This window comes from Aspergillus fumigatus, chromosome 5 (assembly GCF_000002655.1).
Source record: "Aspergillus fumigatus Af293 chromosome 5, whole genome shotgun sequence".
NCBI classification, from domain to species: domain Eukaryota; kingdom Fungi; phylum Ascomycota; class Eurotiomycetes; order Eurotiales; family Aspergillaceae; genus Aspergillus; species Aspergillus fumigatus.
The window spans coordinates 182,610-195,322 of record NC_007198.1 but is presented as its reverse complement, the minus strand read 5'-3'; the positions used below and the strand labels follow the sequence as shown (position 1 = coordinate 195,322).

Below are 12,713 nucleotides of genomic sequence, written 5' to 3'. Positions count from 1 at the left end.
TCCTTTGATCAAGTCAAATGCTGGCAATGGTATGCTGGATGACCCTAGATCTTCAAATGACTGCTGAAACATACTTTTCAAGGGCCTCGGCGTGTGATATATGCGCAGACTCTTCCCGATGCGGTATGATCGGATCGACGTTACACAAAGAGCGATCCTAGACGCGTCCGGATCCTGCCCAATCACCCAACTCCTTGCAGCTGTCCTTCATATCAACAGACCCATCCTCCCGCAGCCAACCTTGGTCGACAGTATCAAAATAAAATTACCATCGAAATGGCTGCGCACGAGACGGCAATACTGGCGCAGTTCTCCCGGCTGTGTCTCGACAAGGGTCTACTGCAGGTCTGCGACGATGTGAAAGATGGCGATCGCGCGGATGGGATTGCCGACGAGACAACTCTTCGGTAAGTGCCCGCTCAATTGCTGTATCATAGAGAGAATCAGATCGAACCAAGCAGGCGCTTTCTGCAGGCCAGACGAATGGACCTCCCGAGCGCTCTCGGCCAGTTTGAAGAAGCTATCCAGTTCCGCCGTGAGAAGGATGCGCTCCGGGTATATGACCGGATCAGTGTCGACGATTTTGAACACACTCGCAAACTGGTAGGAAATCCGGAGATCTGCTCGTTATGTCGCGACTGATGGCCAACCGCATAGTATCCGCACTGGACGGGTCGTCGAGACAAGCAGGGATCGCCCATCGTAATGCTTGAAACAGTCCATCTGGACCAAAAGGCCATTACGCACTGGCATCAGACACGACAACTGTCTGGCCAAAGCAGTTCACCGGACATGGAACAGCGAGCTCTAGCCTATTTCGATTATCTCACCCGGTTTGTCTTTCCACTGTGCTCCGCATTGCAAGACAGACCGCTGCCATCGGAGCCGGTAACAAAGGCGATCTATCTGATCGATGGATCCTCTATCTGTCTGCGCCAGGCCTGGAATCTCCGAGATTTCTCGCAGGATGTTAGCTGGATCTTAGCCACTTGCTATCCGGAAACAATCGATCGGATATTTGTAAGTGAGAGAGTCATTGGACCATGGGCCTTCGGGCTGACCTGCGTACAGCTCTGCAATCCTCCGTCATACTTCCCCAAGATGTGGAGTATGCTGAAGAAGTTTATCGACCCGGTGACTGCTGAGAAGATTGTCATGTTGGACCCAGCGGATGTCTATGGCACCCTCAACAAGTACATCCATCATGACAATATTCCTGTCCAGTTCGGGGGCGCATTCGAGTTTACGCACGGGATGCTGCCGGACTTGTGTCCCGTTACTCGTCAAACTTTACGCTGGTCCCCTCCGTTCAATGGCACGTTCCCTCCGGGCCCGATCAAGTGGACGGAGCATGCTCGTGGCCAGATAAAAGCAGTGGCTATTGGAACGGTTGATGGGGTGGAGAGGGGATTCGATGTTGCCACGTTGGACATTGAGGAAGAGAAATGACAGCTGAGAACATTCGATTAGCATTTCTATATCTACCTGACAGTTAGAATATCCTTGGCAATCTTGTCAGACGTCGCTTTCATCCAACGCGTAAACCTCCAATTCGGCAATCATTGTCTTTGCAGGGATAGTGATTGCGATAGGGAATCCACCGTAGTCTGGGTCTTCGTTGGGCATGATAGCGAACTGGCCGCTGCGGGTTTCGTCTCCATTGAGCACGCGTCGAGTCCGGAGTTCCCCTGTCCCCTTGTTCACCACGACCTTCTCTTCGAAGCGGAGGATCCCTGTATACGCAGCAGTCGGAGACAAGGAGGTTGCGCGGACCTGAAACCCCCACCCGATCAAGAGGAATTTGCCTTTTCCGCGATGGATGACCATGCCACTACCAGGGCCTGGCTTGCCAAAAACGAAAGCGCGCTCGATGGTAATCTCATAACCCCCGTATTGCCGCGTCACCGGTTTGGAGGGATCGGAGCCGTCGGCGGCCAGCTCGTCGAAGAAGAATCCCACCAAGGATCCAGGACGTTGTTGTGCCTCCAGCACTATCTGGGAAACCGATTCTAGTAGGGCATAATGCTTGATGTATGGATTTTGTTCGGGGTCCAGGGTATCGAGGGCAAACGGAGAGACACCAAGGGCCCGGTAAGAGCCAATTGCAGCCCAGCTGCGGCGGGCCCCATACTCGTCTCGGCGTTGTTCGGGAATGAACAAGGGCTGGCCGCGATGGCAGTACTTGGCGCAGCAGCTTTCATAATCATTCAGATAGATATCGGGAGTGAAAAAGTCCAAAGATGGCGCAAACCGTTGCCAGATGTCCAGGACGTTTGTTGTGCAGCCACCGGAAGGATAGTCGCCTGGCATACCACCGCCACCAACGATACCCAGCAAGTTATTATCAATGTCTTCTCCAGCATAGTTTTGCCACGCGTTTGTATACAAGGGAAGCGGGTACTCTTCTCGGCCGGCTGCGGCGACCTGGTTGACGTACAAGGCGTAGTGGTAGGCCATGAAGAGCTCGTCGGTGTGTGGCCCTTTGCCGAACACTTCCGCCCACGACCCTGGCCGGTTGGTCTGGGCTTTGAAGCGAACCAAGTTGCGTTTGAGATCTCGGTGAAGAGAGTCCCAGTCATTGGCGAGGAAGTCGAGGAGATCATCGGGAACTGGTTTGGAGAATCGCTCCTCTGCCGCAGCGGAGCCGTCGCGAGAGTCGCCCAGTAAGCCAGTTTCGTTCTCGACCTGAACCATGATGACCGTTGAGTGATTTTGGTCAAAGTCCTTCAGGTGGCGCATCAACTGCTTAAAGGCCCTGGCGTCGCACTTCTGAGCTTCCTCATGGAATATTGACAGGATCTCGGTGGTCTGTAGGACCCCTCCTGCTTTTCGCAATTTCATCCGGGGGAAGCGCTTGGGGTTCATCTTGACCCACGCGGGAGCGTACGTTGACATTCCTGAGACGATTATTAGCCTGTTCATCGACCTACAGGGCATGAGGAATGGATATTGGATGGTGGTGGAAGGCTACCATTTTTGAAGGAACCGAACCACAGTAATACAAGATGAAGTCCGTGCTTTCGCGCGTCCGCAATGATTTTGTCTAGCTCCTTGAAGTCGAATTGGCCTTCTACGGGCTCAATCATCTCCCAAGTGACGCATCCTAGCACAGTGTTGACATGAGACTCTACCAGATTCGGCCAGATTGTGTCCATATGCTCGGCCGAGGTAAGCGACGAGTTTTGCAGCTCTGCACCCAGTATCAGAAACGGACGACCGTTAACGATCAGCTGCTTTCCACTCTCGATGGAGCGGAGATGAGGGATCTCGACGTTTTGGGAAGCCATGGTGGAAGAGTAACAGGATGTTAAGGGCCACTTGGCTGGCTTTGATGGCACTTCGAGGATCGAGGTCGACTGGAGGGCAGCCTAAAGCCTGAGAACAGCCTCTTTATATCTCATCTAGTCACAAGGCCATGGACATCCCACCGGAAAAGTACTGCAACAGGCACCGCTTTCTTCAGTGCGTGTCTCTCAGTTGATGCTAGGTTGGGTAATTCTCCACTGGGTGATATCCCATCAGACTGCATTCTACGGAACACATTTCTGGTCCATTTCAAAAGTTGAGAAGGGTCGAGGCGCCTCTGGTTATCATGCTTCACTTCCGGCTAAATATGGTATATCGATTGTATCTGGGCACATGCGGGGTTTCGCAATTGGATCGTTCCTATTGATCAATTTGGATTAGAGGACTCTTTAGTCTCAAGATACAACCAATAATAGGAGTCCCCGTAACCATGGGGTGTTGGATTACTCTACTTTATCCACTATGGATCAGGCATTTATCTAGATACTTTCCCCCCAGAGTTCCAGAGACTGGAACTTAATAACACCACAGGAATGGTCATCATGCGTCACTGTTAAACGACTTGTGGCTATGACACCCTGCCAAGACGGTATGTGGTCCACTATGTCCTTATAGGGTCCGTTCTATGTATGCGGACACAAATAAGATTTAGCAATCCCACCAGATCTATTCTGGAGCGTAAGAAACCGCTAAGAAGTTCCAACTAGGCCGCAGCGGCCGAACATAAGAGCCGTGTGCGAGGGAGAAAGGGGATCATATAATTAGCTTGCCTGAGGTTGTTCGCGACTGCTCAGTGAGCTCGAACATTCTACGAGCCTTGCCCGCTACAACAGCAATAGTAGAGTAGTTAGTAGGTATCATGATAAACAACCTATTTTGGCATTTTAAATTTATATTCCTCAGATGACAGTAGTACAAGTACTAGAATATATAAAGGGTTACGGCCTTTTCTTCCATGCACTGCCCCTCCTAGCTTCCACGAGGTTATACCTACCTGATATTCGACGGCATGGTCCGTATATGACGCTGGATACCGCGCGTTCTTCCAGCTTGGCGGCCATTCACCACGCAGTTCAAGCTCTCTGGGCGGGAACCTCTCGAATGGCTGTTGCCGCTGGAACATACATGTGGACGCATGGTGCAGCAATGATCCGACGGTACTGTACTTGCCTCCCGGAGAGGCTCAGCATCAGTTGAGACATCTGTTGTTAGGCCATAGTAGCAGCGATGTGTCCGCAAAAGATAAGTACGGAAACATTGCACTACACATCACTGCATGCACGGTTTTGAATATATTGTCCGGCTCCTCATCGAAAAGAAAGGCCGATACAGGGATTAGTCCTAGGTCTAGCCATGCAGACATTCTCTCGGAGCGTACTTTTTTACTTTCCACGTCACTAGACCATAACTTATGTGCATGTCATCATCAGGAGGCTCCGCCCGAATTGAAATGAGGGGATTAAATGTGGGTGGGTGTCTTGTTCTTCAAGATGATGTGATATTGAACAAGGATATTGCCTCACTCGTACCTATCATACCCATACCATTGTGATCGGATCTCTTCGATTGCGGGATTCACGGTCAGAATCGATCTAGCTGTCCTGCAAGGTCTGCTCTATAGTGGAATAGCTGATATATCATGATATGCGTCATATCTGTTGTTGAACCGCATTGTTTCCGATGGCTCCATGCCGGACAACAATCAGTCCCGCCAGGCTCACACCAAATCTACTCCCGGGGTATGCTAGCGAACCACAAGTCCACAACACCTGCCACTTCTGTCTAGACTGATCATACCGAAAACAAAGAAAGAAAAATCACTACCTTGGAGAGGCCATTCTATCCTACTGGTTTTTCTGAATCCTACCAAGATACAGGATGCGTCATTAAGGCCTAGACTGAGTTGCTGTTATGGCTAGCAGCGGATTCGACACACTGAGTACTGACTGTGAGGGCCTAACCATGGTTAATTAACAAACACATCTGCATGCAGCCAAATCCAAGCTCCAGAACTCAGTTCTTACTAAACCTCTGCCAACCCATCTGGACCCTTGATTAGCTTGTCTCTGGTGAAAATAGCTGCTAAACCAGTAAATTGAAATAAATAAACCAGAATTATTAGGCTATGTAAGACTATCCCTGTATCACATTTGGGTCTTGATTGCCTGTACAACAAACCATGGAAATCTCAGCCATCTCACGATCAGAACTACGTAAGATCACTGTAATTGTATAGGTCTCTTTATTAACATCTACTATAGAATCGGCACGCTTTCTTTTGGAGAAACAGGAATTGATCATTTTCTACGGCCTTCAACTAGACAGAAGAAATTATATTTTGCTTTTCAGCAACTCTGTCTTGGTATATAACAGTGAATATGGTCGTCGATGTCGGCAGCGTACTTAGCTATGCCACGACTTCAGGTGTTGAAGCCCTGAAGATTCTCAATAAATGGCTTGATAATAATGAAGTTGCACAAGCCTGGTATGGCAAAGACAAAGACTTCTTTATCAAGAAGCGAAATAGAATTTCAAAGCTATTTCGTGGAAAGTTCAAGAAGCCAGAGATACAATATGTCTTCACTATTCAAAAGGAAGATTGGCAACTTGTTATAAAAGAGTCTCTTCCAGTCGCCCATACTTGGTACCGCAAAAGGAAAGATAAATCGGGTGAATGTTCTTGGCTTCCATTGTTCTGGGCATGCCGTTCTCCACTAGGGGAAGACAGAGTGTGCTCAAAAGCTGATGAGGCATTTACTTCTCTTGGTATTGTCTCCAACTTGCCAGCAGCACGCCTTGACCTTTGGGGCTTAGTCGTCATGGCCTATTCTAATGGTGGCTGGAGCCGGGTTGCTCTATCAGGAGATGGAGGATTCAATGCAACCTTACTTTGCCGAAACTTCATCCTAAACATCAGTCAGTCAAACGTTAATGCTCCCACTATTGGGCACTTAGAGCCCCGAGAGCATCCTGCTGAAGACCATGAGCCTCTGGGAATAGATGACTCACGGGCTCTTCTAGAGCATGGACATTCTTTCAGCACTAATAATGTCTCCATTGGCTGGCCTTTGAACGGAGAGACTGATCCACCGCCGCTGGAATTGGCTGACGGTCAGTGGGATAAAATATTGAAAAAAATGGTCCTTGACTACTTCCAAGTACGCAAATTGAAGGCAAAGTTTCATAGTGGAATAACCAAGTACTGGGAAGAATGGGCAAGCTTCATGGCCAAGGTTCGCCGCGGGTTTGATGGGAAAGTGATCGGCAGCATTCCCACAAAACTGGATCAAGTCAGGGAGTACCCTGTGAGAGACACAGAACAGCGTGTCCATGAGAAATCTCCAGGTGTGCGCTTGGATGACAGAGTTATTCAAGAAGTGGAGAGCCGCCAAGAACTTCGAGCAGAAATTGCGAGCCTTGCAAGTGACTATGATGAGAGTCAAAGATTAAGTGACACAGAACTTCCAGAAAAGATGAAAGATATTCTTGAGAAAGTTCGCAAATTAATCAACAAGCAGCTTTGGCGTCTAAAGTTGCTTTTATATAACGATATCATGCTCGTCGATAATCTTGATCATAATGATGTCCTTTACTTCTTCAGAGAGGATGGACAACTGATAAAAATGCTCACGCACTGCCATCTTGCAGAGGAGCATATAGACCACAGTCGAGCTGGAATTGCTACTAAGCAGGAATTAAAAAGACTATTAAGTTCTCATTATGTTGTTATGGCAAGGGCACGCATGCTTAACTTCTGTGAGCAGATTGACCTGAATCTTAGTGTGAGGAATACAGGACATAATGTTCTACTTGCTTGAGGAAACATCCCTCTTATAACCTGTTTTCACCACTCAAAACTACTTTATCAAATCTGTGTCCCTGTGAAAAGCGATGGTTGTTAATTCTTTTTCTTCTTTTTCTTCTCCTTCTTCTTCTTCTTCTTCTTCTTCTTCTTCTTCTTCTTCTTCTTCTTCTTCTTCTTCTTCTTCTTATTGCTATTACTATTTATGGAGTTATGGGCCGGGTTAACACTACAACTATAAGTAATTGACACATTCTGGGATTCGTCTCTGCTGTTCCTACTAGTCACTACTTGGAGTGGGGTGATATAGTCCTTAGACTATATCCTACACTTGCCTGAAGCCTGCCGACCAGGTATATACTTAGCACAATGATACAAGGATCCGAACAGGATCAAGGACAATCCAAAGATAACACAGGAACAATAACAGTAGAAACGGATTGGCAAGCAAGGGAGGAAGGATGGGAGGGGAGGATCCTCTTCCACCACTTGTTGGATGTATATGTGATTACAAGAGCTGAATGCAAGAGAGAGATAGTACTCCTATCAACAGTTTTACAAAGCCCTGACCATTCATTGGGCCATGGTGGGAACACTGTAGGTTGCACAAGTAGCTATTTATTATCCACCAGGCCTAGGATATGGCTCATACATAAATATGGGATCTGTTTACTAACATGTCGCGATCATTGCAAAAGATAGGTATTATTAAGATTATTAACTCTGGATAGGGCTTGTAGATCAGGCAACTTAGACAGTGCTCTAATAAGTACTCTTATTATATATATTGCAGTTTGTTAAAAGCAGCACCTGCAGCATCTGCAGCCTTAAATTGCTCTTAAAGGCCTTTCAGCAACCCCTCTAGCACTTGTTTACACTGGCGTTGCAATTCTAAAGAGATAATCAGACTCAAACTCAGCTACATTCTGGAAACTAAAAGCCAAGGCTAGGGCCCTACGGCCCTAACTACATATATATACAGTATAGACCTCCCATCCAATCAGCAGGCCGGAGCTCCATTTAACAACCCATCACCTAGTCAATCTTGATCATACAGCCATTAGCAATTTGCTTGCATCCACAATAGCTGCAATGGCCTCAGTTACAAATGTCATTATAGGCATCCATCAAATCCTGTCCCATGACTCCACAGAAAAAAACCACAGGTTCCACTGCAAGTCCCAGTATTAGATTTACTTTGTCAAGTTAGTCAAAAGTCAAATCATCCATTCTCATTAAAGCATAGACATACTCAGGGTAAGTAATATAGGTGTTGCTGGGAACAACCTTGTAATAAGCATCATCACAGCTAGAACTAAGTCTTTCACAAAGAGCAGAGCCCTTATAGTCGACGTCCCCTTCAGCCAAGGCCATCAGAATATTACCAGTCTCCGCAGGGGGTTCGGTTTCAACCATGACAGATTTATCACCGTTAAAAACAGGGAACTTTTCACCCCTAGTAACAACTAGGCCAGGGAGTGCTGTCATAATAGTAGCCAGGACAGTGACCACATAAACAGCTTAGTTGATAAGCTGCATTGTGGTAGTTCGGATAAAGGGCTCTTAGTCAGAGAAAGACAGAAAGATTATATAGATTCTGGATGGTAGTAGGTAGACTTTCTGAGTACATTAGTAGTAGAGAAGTCGTCCAGAGGCAGCGAGCATCAACCCTTTTATATCTCTCAGGTCACGGAGCTTCCAGCCATATACCCACTCAACCGGTCCTAGAGTTCAACTTCCGGACAAGTACCCAGTTTCCCATGGACTCCCCTCGTGGATCATCTCCCTTGGGCTCAAGAGTTGGGATCTTAATAGAGTAATTATTACATCACCTCAGTGGACAGGCATGCAGCACTGATATCAAGCATTGATCAGCACATCCCAATCAAATTGCTGCTCAGAGTATTCAGTTAACTAGAGATCCTGCCAGCATTCTTAGTGGCAAGTGTTCCATGCCAGCCTGGATGTTGAGCCTGAAAAGGGCGCGGATAGCACATGCCACAGTTCATCCTGTACATCAAAACTATCTCAGTCAACTACTAATCTTAGCACAAAGCTACCTTGCCAGGAGATGTTCCACAACACAGCGCTAGCTATATAGAGACATAGGTCAGAAGTCATGGTCACCTTTGCATATCACTATCTGGATTAGTATCAGACCCTAGTAACGTAACCGGTAAGCGAGCGGCGCACCCCTTTGGCCCTGGCCGAAATTGAAGGCTATTTTCAACTTCTAAGATCAAATATTATTACTAAACTAATTCCTATTGCGATTAGGACATTATAATTACTTATAACCTATAATATGACAGTCACTGCAGCGTGGGGGTGCCTATTAAGGATGTTATTCTGCATCTACTGCCTGCTCTGAAGAGATTGTTTAGATAGCTTTACTAGCCTAATTCCTGCGTTGAATGAATTCCTGCCCTTCCTAGATAGAGAATCCCTCTGTAGCTTCTATCTGCCTCCTAGATTACTTTCTATTTTAAAGCTGCTTCTCATTTACAGCATGTAGATTATGATTTTTCTTTATAAGAAGGATAGCATTATTCATTGCTATCTCACACCCCTTAATAAGCTAATCTAGCGCAGCCTTAGAAGGGGTAGGAGGACTATATATATACTCTCTGAGTAGCTTCTTAAGCATACTTTCCTGCTTCTTTAACTGCTTGAGATTATATAGTGTTTTTAGGATGGAATCTGTTAATCAGCTGCCTAGTGATGTAGGGGTTTTAAGCTGGATATTAAGCTAACTAAGCACTTAATCTAGATTTAGTAGTATTAATCTAGTTACTGAGAAGCTACTTTTAATATTATCTAGTGAAAAGATTACTGTATAGGCCTGTGGATAGGCCTTAAGGAAGTTAAGCTTATTAATATAGTTAAAACTAAGTTATATCCTCATCTTAATCAAGCAACTATATATATACTTTAGAGGAGAGAAACAGCTAACATTTAGAGACTGAAGAAGATAGGATGAATATACAGGCATGCAGAGTGGAATAATATTATTCTTACTGCAGATATAGTTAAATTAAGGTGTTAGATAGCTCCCATGGCTATTAAGAATTAATAGTTGATATCTACTAGTTGTACAACTGGTAGTAGTAAGAATAAAGACTTTTTAAAGCTACTGTAATCTAATCTAATTAGTTATCTATCTATTCTTACTAATCTTAATCTGCCAGTCTGCTGGTAAGGCTAGATCTTAATACCAGCCCTTAATATAGACCTTTTCTTTAAAGATAATGCATAGTGGAAGCACCCATCTAGTAGAGTTAATACACTCTATAGATGTAACCTATTCGCGGTTCTCTGGCTGGATAAGGAATAGCTAACTAAGCATCTCAGCTCTTGTAACTATCTTAGTAGTAGCTACTAAGCCTATTATAAAGCCAGTCTTATTAAAGTTGTAGATATCTTCAGGCATAATCCTATACTGTATTATAGTAATCTAAATATAATTAAACCATTCCAGACGAAGGGCCTGATCTTTCAAAACTAGAAGTGCGATCCAAAAAACAATCAATGCCATTATGAGTCACAAAGTGGGCTGAACGCTATCTGTCATTGCGACTTCAAAATGGTAACTTGCCCTGGACCTTATTACTCCACGAGTATGCTAACTTCCACATACAGTGTACCGACGCAATTGAGAAAGAAGATTGCTACTTTGATTCTTATACTAGAAAGTGCGTCTGTCAGGAGGTGAACTGAGGCGGGTAGTTCTGTGCTACTACTGGGTTGATTATGAAGCAGCCACTGTGTAGATACAAGTTTGCTGCATTTCAGTATATGCTGTCCTGTTTTCTACACTATATCTGTATCGAGTATGACTGCTATCTCGACTTCTATAACTAGCTCCATTGTATTTTCAACTCTGCTGTGGAGCGCTACAGCACTAGAGTCTAGTCTGACCAGGATTGCCCTAGATAGTCAGCGCCACTAGCCCCAGATATCAAGTCATAGACACGCCTCCTGCTGATCTCGGTGTGTCCCCTACCCTGAACGAGTGGCGTGTCACCAATAGTAGACGGGTCTGATTTGGAGGCAAAACAATGTTGCTGCCTGTTGTAAAGATGGCATCTCCCTTACCATTCGTTATCTACCCCTCAGCCATTTTTTATTTTATAAATGATATCCGTTGTCGAATCCCTTGCTCTCCTACGTTCAGCTCATTTTTAGAGATTCACTCTCGTGACCTTCACCAGCAATTGGTACTGCCAGCTCATTTACGTTCCTGAACTCAAGATGCACGACTTACTAAGAGATTCACCAAGCTCACCGCCGCGGGATAGACCTTCCGGCTTTGCTGCATGCGACCCAGCGGATCGGGCGGATCTGGAGGAGGCTGCTCGAGCAGGGGATTTCGACCTCCTCCGATCTGTAGCACATAACAGAGCGTGGATCGTGGGCCAAAGCTATTGCCGGAGCCGGGATTCCATTGATTCCTGCGAGCGGTATCTGCATTCTCTCTGGTACGTCTATTACCAATGCGCCAGACATGTCTCCCACGAAAGCTTTGAGCAAGACAGATGGATCCTTGACATCCTCCGGACGCGGGGACGCGGGCCACTAACGAGGCCGGCACCGGGCGCTGGCATCGATATTGCTAGAACTCCCGATGGTACCGTCTGGAATGACCTGCCGCTCCTCGCGACGGACATGACAGGGTTCTGGATAAATGACTGCGCGGCAATGAGCTCAAAGCAGCGTCTTAATGCTGCGTCCTTCCTTGCGAAGCTTGCATCCACGCGCGTTGCAAACGACCGGCTTTGCCAGATTGCCCTGATTCTTTTTCGTGAGACATTCGAGGCAGTGCGCCCCCTTGGAAGCTCTAACGAGCCGGAAGATGAAGATCCTCGCCGACCAATCCATGTACTTACTATTGCTTCGTTACTCCCATCTACATGTGCCTGGATCCGAGAAGCCGGGCATAACATCATACTCTTGTCCGATGTCTTATGGAATGATTGCTCGAACAGTACCATTGGGAAAGGTGGCTTCACCTTTGTGCAGTCAGAGCTAGGTCAACGAGCACCTGATGGATTTAGTCCCTGGAGATGGTTATACTGGCTTAAGCGGTTACATCAGATTGCCGATGAAGCATCAAAAGCAGATGAGAAGATTCTTGCAGAGCAGGCCGCCAAGGCAATTGACATTATGTTAAGTCACGTCAAGCAGAGAAACTTTAAGATTCTCAGGGTGTTTGAGGCAGCGGGCGATGCTGTGACCCAGGATAAGGATTTCTTGGGTCTGACGAAGGAATGGTAGATACAGAACAACCAGACTTGACGTGAGATCCTATGTCCAAGGACTACGTGTCCATCTCTTTTCTTTTTTCTAAGTCAGTCGTATTGTGAGTTGCTATTCCAATGTAGCATGTCTCTACGCCTGATATATGCTAAGGAGAAATTAATAAACATGGGTAATTGATATGGCTCTGTGAACCGTGACTCTCAGGTATATCCTTATTTACTTGTCATGGACTCAGGGTTGATGGTTCTGAGACTAAGTGCATAGATAGACTGAACTCAATCAATCAGTCCTGCTTTGGGGGTCGGAGCCAGCCGATGAACAGAGACAGTAAGGAATCCCGCCAAGG

At 46.3% G+C, this 12,713-nt stretch overlaps 4 protein-coding genes across 4 annotated transcripts; 3 read left to right on the top strand and 1 right to left on the bottom strand.

Annotated features, from left to right (window-relative positions):
- Positions 1 to 158: 158 nt before the first annotated feature.
- AFUA_5G00680 (CRAL-TRIO domain-containing protein) lies at positions 159 to 1,449 on the top strand (the record flags this gene model as incomplete). Its single annotated transcript, XM_077804703.1, has 4 exons — positions 159 to 407; positions 462 to 603; positions 658 to 1,020; positions 1,072 to 1,449. The coding sequence occupies exons 1-4, from the start codon at positions 277 to 279 to the stop codon at positions 1,447 to 1,449; spliced, it is 1,014 nt and encodes a 337-aa protein (XP_077660842.1). The 5' UTR covers positions 159 to 276.
- A 66-nt stretch (positions 1,450 to 1,515) lies between these two features.
- Positions 1,516 to 3,682, bottom strand: AFUA_5G00670 (putative beta-galactosidase; the record flags this gene model as incomplete). Its single annotated transcript, XM_743179.2, has 2 exons — positions 2,972 to 3,682; positions 1,516 to 2,897 (listed from the first exon to the last, which is right to left on the bottom strand). Exons 1-2 carry the CDS (start codon positions 3,285 to 3,287, stop codon positions 1,516 to 1,518), a joined length of 1,698 nt encoding a protein of 565 aa, XP_748272.1. The 5' UTR covers positions 3,288 to 3,682.
- Positions 3,683 to 5,684: 2,002 nt separating this feature from the next.
- On the top strand, positions 5,685 to 7,124 carry AFUA_5G00660 (uncharacterized protein; the record flags this gene model as incomplete). The annotated part of the gene is made up of 1 exon (XM_743180.1): positions 5,685 to 7,124. The coding sequence occupies one exon, from the start codon at positions 5,685 to 5,687 to the stop codon at positions 7,122 to 7,124; it is 1,440 nt and encodes a 479-aa protein (XP_748273.1).
- Positions 7,125 to 11,117: 3,993 nt separating this feature from the next.
- Positions 11,118 to 12,637, top strand: AFUA_5G00650 (DUF3632 domain-containing protein). The gene has a single exon (XM_743181.2). The coding sequence runs from the start codon at positions 11,360 to 11,362 to the stop codon at positions 12,380 to 12,382; it is 1,023 nt and encodes a 340-aa protein (XP_748274.1). The 5' UTR covers positions 11,118 to 11,359; the 3' UTR covers positions 12,383 to 12,637.
- Positions 12,638 to 12,713: the final 76 nt, after the last annotated feature.

Coding starts and splice junctions, on each gene's coding strand:
- AFUA_5G00650 (XM_743181.2), top strand. CDS start 11,360: ATGCACGACTTACTAAGAGATTCACCAAGCTCACCGCCGCGGGATAGA.